Below are 8,979 nucleotides of genomic sequence, written 5' to 3' on the forward strand. Positions count from 1 at the left end.
TATGAGCCTACCGAGAACTTCCTGTGACGTCAATACTGACCGGATTAGCACCACTGCGCATGTGTGACAAAGAGAATGGAAGACCCCTGCAATAGAAGGCGCGAACCGTAGTTTTAAGATCAAAACAAGGAAAAAAACAAACAAAAAAACGACGCTTCGACGATCAAAATAGTTGTCGACTATTTTAATAGTCGATTAGTCGTCGATTAGTCGAATAATCGTGGCAGCCCTAAAGCGAACTAAAGTTTGTCTGTTCTTCTCAGAAAAAGACCTGGTTGATATGAGTGACGTGTACAACACTCCGAAAAACGATTGTCATCAGGACAATATGCGGCGAAATGTGTTTATTTCTGTGTGTCAACATGAAGATGCAGCGCTGCAGCGCAGATTAGTGCAGGGCGATATGACGATACATAACGTGTGGGCGATAGAAAAGCTTCTATCATGCCACTTCTCTTCTATGGGTTTTGTTTATTTTTTACTGATGGAATTTTGTTCAAAAATGTTTTTTTTTCAGAGAATAACTTAAAATATACTTTATTGTAGTATATCTTATTGTAGTATATATTCTAATTGTGATATAAAATATTCTATATCATGATCTAAAATGTTTTTCCATATTGCTCAGCACTGGTGCAAGCTGTCAAGGGAATAAAACATCTTAGCCACATTTAAGCGCTCTCCTTCACGATGTTTCCTCACTTTTAAATGTTTACAGAAAGAATGTTGTCTTTTTACATTTTGAAGCACCATTCAGGGACCTGAACCATTTTAAAAGTACTAGTTCAGCACTAGATAAAATCCAAACGGTATCCATCAATATATTTAACTGATAAAAGCAGATATTGGAGATGGTTGATTTGTTTCTTGAGTTGTTTAATCCAGCAGCCAACAGCTGTATCTCACAAATATTTGAAAAATGTGTTTGTGAGATACAGCTGCACTGCTTAATGATGTCATTATGAAATGAATTTTAGACATTTTTGTTCATGTGAAACGTGCATTAGTATTCAAAGTTTTTCAAAAGTCATTTTAAAAACATTGTCTCTGGTACAATCTGGGGATTTATTGGATAAATATTGTATTGTGATACGTATCATTTAGTCAGAGAGACAGTAAGAATATTTGTTCCAAATAAACAGTTGACAGTTTGGAGACTAAATCCCTGTATTAATTGGTTGTAAATTTAAAATTATTATTTTATATTTATAGTAAATAAAAAAGTGTATATTAGTTTGGTTAAGGTGCATTCACACCGAACGTGATTTGTGCGGCAGCTCCAATGTTAAGTCAAAGGTACAGCTGGGCTCTGAGGCGAACTGAAGCCCCGCGGCGCAAAGGTCTGCCAGCAGCTCGATTTGAGCGGCGGGGTGCGAATTGGGCAGCACGGCCTAAATGTAAATACCTGAAGTTTGACAGGTCGCTGTGTCGCATCAGCCAATCAGGAACTCAGCTTTGGGCACGTGGCCTTTTCAGTGACCCGATCAGCGGGTAGAATATTAATCCAAAGCGAGCGTTTTTGTCCAGAACTTTCATCTATTTCCATAACCCGTTCTCAGACCCCATCCGGCTACTTTGGGGCGAAGGTGGGATACACTCTGGACAGATCGGCGGCTTTCACTCCCACGGTTGAGCTCTCACTTGCTCGATATGCCAGCAGAGAGAGATGATGACAGGTCAGGCCTCATTGAGACATTTAGGAAAAAGGTCTCCTATTATTATATATCGTATTATTTCCCCCCCTCGGTTTAATACAAGACAGAGAGCCTTCAAGCTCAGTCACAAAGACGCAGAAACACAGCGGAAGCGGCTGTCATACAGACACAGCCCCCTGTACTGGGACAATCTTGTGATAATAATCATAAACCAAACATTGAGACATGATTAACAGTGGTTTTGTAGAACTCTTCACAATAAATAAACCTTAATCCTCGACATCATGTGTCTTCCATTCATTCTAAGTGAGATATCCACGAACAGAGCTGGTAGCTCCTCCCACATGTGGCCGAGGGGTCAGGGACACATTTTTTGACAGAGCAAGGGTGGGGCACGCAAATTTGTCGCGCGAATCATGCTCGGTGTGAAACCACCTAATGAAAGCAGTCTTCACAAAAACTAGATGTTTCATTTAAACAAAAGTGGAATATTTACTTATAAAGTTATGAATAATTATTATTTTTTGTCTCTAAAGAAAAGTAGAAATAGTTTTAAAGCATGGCTGTCGAACTCTGGTCCTTGAGATCCTCCACTCTGCCTGCTTTCTGAGCCTTTCCTGCACTTTTGCTGCTGATTACCTGGATCAGGTGTGTTCAGTGGGTCAGAATGAGGACACACCTGGGTCTGGTAATCAGCAGAAAGCAGAGGAGGGAGAAGATCCTGAGGATCAGGGATGGGCTGCTCTGCAGAAATATCCCCGTCAGTGGATTTTATGAATTGATGTTCCAAAATGTAAGCGAAGATCAACAAAAATACTTTTTTGAAGCCAGCAACTTTTTCAAAAAAAGCAACCAAACTCTGAAATAGCTGGAATGCAAAGTTTAATTTAAGAATGCACTAATATGTGTGTGTTTTTGCAGCCCACAGACGACATTGTCCTGATGGCTCAAGCTTTGGAGAAGATCTTCCTGCAGAAAGTGGCTCAGATGCCACAGGAGGAAGTGGCTCTGCTGCCGCCAGCTCCTAAAGGCAAGAAGACGAGCAAGCAGCCAGCGGCCACTACAGGTGAGTTCGGGGCGAGGCATGAGAGCGTTCTTCTATAACTTTGTTTTGCTTTGCCACCAAGCCATCTGTAAGCTATTTGGATCTTTTTTGGCTTTAGTTTTGGGAACTTAGAATTCAGAAATATAAACTGTCATAAAGAGCAAAGCAGGATCAGGTTTTTGTCAGCCAAATAAAAACCCTGAAATGACACCAGAGCAGCAGCAGCAGTTCACTGTGTCATAACGGATAATGAAAACTAACTTACATCTGTGGAATAATAGTCGATCATCATAACTCACAAGTGAGTACTGCAAAAATGTAATTGACAGAATCTCTACATAATATGGGCAGATGGATGAACACAAACATGGAGATGCAGCTGCATCATCCATGCTGTCACCCTTTAACCTTAAACACAAACTAAACGTGCACCACAAAAGTGTCTCCCAAGTTTTATTCTAGATTAATTTTTTAAAGGCCTACTTGAAAGCCTTGTAGTTTGGAGATTGGAGTGGCACTTTAATTAGCTGTGGTACAAATCCCCCACTTATGACATCCTGAACAGAATCGTTTCCGTCTCTGCCTTTTTGTTTTACAGACCTATGTTAAACATTTGAATCTGAAAATAGCATCTGTTTTGTTTAAGGAGAACATTGGATACATTATCTCTGAACTTACAAATCTGGAGATTTTCTTGCACATCTGGAGTTCTAGCTTTGGGGAGATGCTGTGACTAAAAGAGTAAATCAGCTAATAGTTTTCGAATCCAGGCCTGAGGTTAGCATGCATGTTTACCTCTATAAAGCCTCGTTTCCACTGAGCGGTCCAGTAAGGGATGGTACGGTTTGGTCTGGTTAATTCTGGCGAGTGTTTCCACTCAGTTAAGCCTCACTGCCACTGAGCGTTTTTTTTTTTTTTAAACCGCATACACGGTTTAGATCGCTAGTGGGCCAAAATAGATTTGAAGGTCATGAATAGATTTGAATGTATTTTGAATATGTAAACATTTTTTTTAATAATCTTCATTTTAAATATTCTGACCATTGACTGTGTATGAGAACTGGACCAGGTGAGTTTGTGGTCACCCACAGTAAATGACTAACTTTCAGCTCCAACAAAGTCAATTCAGTTGCTACTTTTTGCAACACGGACATTGTGATGTTGGAGCCACGCAATGTGAGTAATCAGTAGTTTGTCCGAGTGTCCGAGTTGATCTGAGTCATCGTTACTGTGACAACCACTCTCACCAATCAGGAGTGAGTTTGTTAGGAGGCCACACCCCTACCACTTAATAGATCGGCTTGGGAGATCCTGTAAAATGTTTGACATGAGACCACCTGCCTTTATTGAGACATCTGATTGGTCAGTTTTTAGGTTTCAGTTGAATATATTGCAATAAAGAAAAAAAAAACATGAAAACAATTAGGATGTTAAAAAAGTATATTAGAGCAAGAATGGTTATTCTGACAAATAGAATGACTGAGGAATAACTGTTTACTGGGATTTTGGCTTCATGAAATCAGCAGGTACTTCCTATTTGGAGGGATCACTCACTCCGATCTCTATATATAGTGTATGATTCTGATTTAAATTGTGATAGTTGAGGTGAACTGTAGAGCATCATCAGCATAAAGTTAAACATTAGAATTCACATGAGACGTAAACAGAGCTGACCGTTAGTCCGGAAGCTTTACGGTTGAAGGTCGTCTTGCAAACACTGACTCTTGCATAGAAATGGCAACCTGTTTGATTGTTGGGTTTTTCTTGTTTGTGTTTGTTTTACTCAGTGAGCCAGCAGGCGGAGTCCTCAGCCTCCCCTCCCACCTCCTATCCCTCCCCCTCTCCCTCTCAGACGCCCGTAATCTCCACCACACCCACTCCTGTCCCGGCCACGCCGCCTGTCCCTGCCCCACAGCCCCCAGCAGCCATGATGCCGTCTGCGCAGCCTGTTGTCAAGGTAACATCATGACCCTTCTGCAGTGTTTGTTTGTTTCTCTGCTCCTCCTCTTAACTGGAGGTGTGTTTGCGTCTCCAATAGAAGAAAGGCGTAAAGAGGAAAGCCGACACGACCACTCCCACCACGTCGGCCATCTCTGCCGGCCGTGCCGACTCCCCGTCCGCCCAGGACGCAAAGCCACCTAAGCTCGCCTCGTCCCGTAGGGAAGCCGCCGCCCGTCCTGCCAAGACCCGCCGCGAGACGGTGGAAGATGCGACCGGCGTCGAGGTGGGAGGCGGCGTCGTGGTCGCGGCAGCCAGGAAGCCAGGAAAGCTCGGGGAGCAGATGAAACACTGCGACGCCATCTTGAAGGAGATGCTCTCCAAGAAACACGCCGCCTATGCCTGGCCTTTCTACAAGCCTGTGGATGCTGAGGCGCTGGAGCTGCACGACTACCACGACATCATCAAACACCCCATGGACCTCAGCACCGTGCGGGTAATGACATCAGCACACGCCTGACCACCGCAAACTGTAGCAGCTCAGAAGAAGTTTCTGGAGTCTTTTGAGAGTAAAACACAGCTCTGACTGTAAAAGGTGGTGGGGGCGTGGCTCAAACTTTATTTATAAAGCAATTTTCATACAAATGGAACACAAAGTGCTTTACATAGTAGGAACATTTGTCAATTTGAGAAATAAAAACAAAAACAGAGATCTTCACAAAAACAGTAAAATATTTTAACCCCCACCCAAAAACAAAAAAACCAAAACACATACTCACACCATGATAAAGCATAAAATGATTTATAAGTAAAGTACAAATCTGGCTTAATTCTTAACTGGGAAAACAACAGTGCTCAGAGTGCAGGTTTTTTGAGGATTACTCAGAAATGTGTGAATGAATCAAAATGTTGCTTTAGAGTTGTTTATAGTAAGGAATGAACAGTGTAATGCACTTACATCTCAGATGTTGATTTTTCATGGTATGGCCTCTTGAAAGGGTTTCGGGGATGTTTACAGACTCAAATCCTGTAAAGTGGCATTTAAACCTGTGCTTGATGTGTCCAACATTTGATAAGCACACAGACGCACTAATCAAGTCTTTAGAATAATTTTCACATCAAATAATAAAGATGGAGATAAAGAAATCATGGAAACTGATTTGATTTGCCCTAACCCATTCCCATCACATGAAAGCTGCTGTAATAATCATGACCAATTGGAGACATTTCTGATGGAATCTCTGCAAACAAAAGCAACTGGTATCTGCATAGTCATTTCTCCTTCATGATCAAATTTTCAAACATTTGGCTCTAATGTGTTTGAATTAAAATGTATGCCATTCAACCACCACCACCAAACCCGAGTCCCTGATTGGTCAAAGTACGTAGAGCCCAAAAACAGTTGTAGAATTTCGCGTGAGTTTTGAACATGAAACCCAGAAACGTGCATACAAGTGCTTTTACATCCATTTTTATTGAAAGTGCTGCTTGAATAGGTGTTGCCGAGGGCGATGTGAATGTACCATAGGAAATCTCCAGGTTGAATGTTGCCAAATGAAGAGTTTTAAGTTTTTTTTTTTAATTTTCTACATATATTATTCCAGTCAGGATTACATAAATTGAAGTGATGTCACTGTAAATGCAGAAATCTGTCAGGATATCAGGTGATAGTTGATGAGTTTTTTTTTTTTTTTTCATCTCAAAAGAAAAAGATGGATAAAAGCGAGTACAGCGACCCTCAGAGCTTCGCCACAGACGTCAGGTTAATGTTCTCCAACTGCTACAAGTACAACCCCCCCGACCACGAGGTGGTGGCCATGGCCCGCAAGCTGCAGGTACGTGGGAGCCTTTTGTTACCATGGCCTGTATAGGCCGGCGATCTAAACCAACCTGTCCGCCTGCACTCAGGACGTGTTCGAGATGCGCTTTGCCAAGATCCCAGACGAGGGCCTGGAGGTGTCCGTCCCGTCCACCACGCCGCTGGTCAGTAAAAGCACCGCCTCCTCCGACAGCAGCAACAACTCGTCCTCCGACGAATCGTCTGACTCTGAGGAGGAACGAGCCACGCGATTGGCTGAGCTGCAGGAGCAGGTTGGTGCTGTCGGCCAATCTCAGGTTGAGAACTTTGTGGTTTTCTCTATTCAACATAATCAATATTTGATAATCTGCAGAAACACATTGATAATTGATTGATTTTGTCAGAAGAACTGAGCTCACGCCTGCGTGGCTCAGCTGGAGTTGTTGCCGCGTGCTGATGGCTGCTGTTTTCCTGCAGCTGAAGGCCGTGCACGAGCAGCTCGCCGTGCTGTCGCAGGCGCCCGTCAGCAAGCCCAAGAAGAAGAAAGAGAAAAAGGACAAGGAGAAGAAAAAAGAGAAAGACAAGGACAAAGGGAACAAGGCTAAGATAGAGGAGGAAAAGAAACCCAAAGCTGCTGCGCAGCAGCCCAAACCAGCCAATCAGAAGAAGGCGCCAGCCAGGAAAGCCAACAGTACAGTAACGGCCCCCAGGTACGGCATTCCTCACCGTCCCTCGTAAGATTTGGTTCACTCCTCGACAGGCTTACACTTGTCCGACTTTTTCAGGCAACCGAAGAAAGGCGGAAAGACGTCGGGCGGGGGCTCGGCCAACGGAGACGACGGCGAGGAATCCTCTCTGCCCATGTCGTACGACGAGAAGCGGCAGCTGAGTCTGGACATCAACCGGCTGCCGGGGGAGAAGCTAGGCCGCGTCGTGCATATCATCCAGTCCAGAGAGCCGTCGCTGAGGGACTCCAACCCCGACGAGATCGAGATTGACTTTGAGACTCTCAAACCCTCCACGCTCAGAGAGCTGGAGCGCTACGTCAAGTCCTGCCTGCAGAAGAAGCAGAGAAAGCTCATGCGTGAGTACAGCACCATTCTACCATTCACACCAAACACGCTCTGTGCGTCAAATTTGCATCTATGTTTTGATCCAAGTCAGATTCCAGACCCTCCAGGGGTTATTTTCATTTTTCATTTCATTTTTATGATTGTTACGGCCTAAAATGCCTGATGTTGCGGCAGCTTTTGTGAAAAGTTGCGTTGTTTTCTATTTTTTATTATTTTTTTTTTATTTATTTATTTTTTTTAAGCACTAGAAGGTGTTAATTATGAAAAAAAAAATCACATTTTCGCATCCCAACTCATTTTACTGTGACACATGCATTAGGAAAATACTTAATTATCACTATATACAATGTTGTTATGCTGTCATTTAACTAGAATCATGAGACACAAAATGAACTTTTTGTCCTCCCTGTTCACAATAACCCAAATATGTGTGTATTGATTTAAACATACTTTAGAATAAAATGGCATTTTCCAGGGAAAATTATAATTATAATTATAAAAATAGCATACGCAGATCTCCATGTTCTCCACAAAATCTTGCTCTATATCTATTTCAAAAGTATCACTGGTGTGGTAGAGGAAGACCAAGGCTTCGAGGGTCTGGTTTCTTTTATCAGTAATGTGCTCTGTTTTGGAGAAGGTTCTCTCAGGTGTCTGTAGATTTGTTGTGGAGGAGGTTCTATGGGATTATTTTCCTGCAGACTCTAAATTCTTCCTTTGTAGTATCAATTTTCAGCTGCGCTCAATCAACGCACCTCCCGCCACATGCGCGCTTGCGCTCAGAGCATCCCCGTCCCCCCACCAAGCCGCGTGCGCGATTGCTCTAGGCGTACTTCCACCCCGCTGCGAGCGTGTGCCCCTGCACACACACACATGCCGGAGTGACCATTTATGCGCGTCATGAAGAGAAAAACAATCAGAAGACTAAAGAGAGATGATGGGAAAAAAAATAGCACGACGCCCGGGAAGAAGTCAGAAGGAAAAAGTCACGTCATCCATGACTGTTGTCAAAAGTTGCGGTGGAAATAAAAAGTTGCAGGGTGCGCAACATATTGCGGGGTTTGTTTGAATTTGCGTTAATAGTTGCGATCGCAACATAGCATAATTCTGCGGGTCTGAGATTCGCTGCTCAAGTGTGTTCATAAACCTGATGCTTCCACGGCATGTGGGAGGAGCTACTGTCATAAGTTTTAGCCTCATCAATACTAGAGGTGGGACTAGATATTGGTATGGCGACTCTCACGATATTTAAACTCACAAATGATTTACCGATCCTCTCTTTCCCTGAATCGGTTTCTTAAAATAATACCAAATAAGTCCACCGGGGGGCGCTTCTTGTGGTGAGCAAGATAGTGAAATGTAAGAATGGTGTTGCAAAACCGTCATCTATTTTTACCGTGCCAATACGTTTTTAGCCCAAATACCTGAAAACATGATGGCGTGGGCGCAGCGCAAACACAGAGCGCTCTT

The 8,979-nt window shown here is 43.2% G+C and overlaps 1 protein-coding gene across 7 annotated transcripts in view; it reads left to right on the forward strand.

Moving 5' to 3' along the window:
* Window positions 1–8,979, forward strand: part of LOC112148932 (bromodomain-containing protein 3) — a 24,185-nt gene that overhangs the window by 8,615 nt on the left and 6,591 nt on the right. For 5 of the 7 annotated variants that reach the window (XM_024276360.2, XM_036213730.1, XM_024276364.2 and 2 more), the window contains exons 5-11: window positions 2,577–2,721; window positions 4,488–4,657; window positions 4,739–5,134; window positions 6,345–6,473; window positions 6,547–6,753; window positions 6,914–7,146; window positions 7,222–7,520. In XM_024276360.2, the coding sequence (XP_024132128.1) occupies window positions 2,577–2,721; window positions 4,488–4,657; window positions 4,739–5,134; window positions 6,345–6,473; window positions 6,547–6,753; window positions 6,914–7,146; window positions 7,222–7,520 (1,579 nt within the window). Of the gene's footprint in view, window positions 1–2,307; window positions 2,449–2,576; window positions 2,722–4,487; window positions 4,658–4,738; window positions 5,135–6,344; window positions 6,474–6,546; window positions 6,754–6,913; window positions 7,147–7,221; window positions 7,521–8,979 lie in introns of those variants that run through there. The other 2 variants (XM_024276366.2, XM_024276365.2) reach the window with 2 other exon arrangements.

This window comes from Oryzias melastigma, linkage group LG9 (assembly GCF_002922805.2).
Source record: "Oryzias melastigma strain HK-1 linkage group LG9, ASM292280v2, whole genome shotgun sequence".
Lineage (NCBI taxonomy): Eukaryota > Metazoa > Chordata > Actinopteri > Beloniformes > Adrianichthyidae > Oryzias > Oryzias melastigma.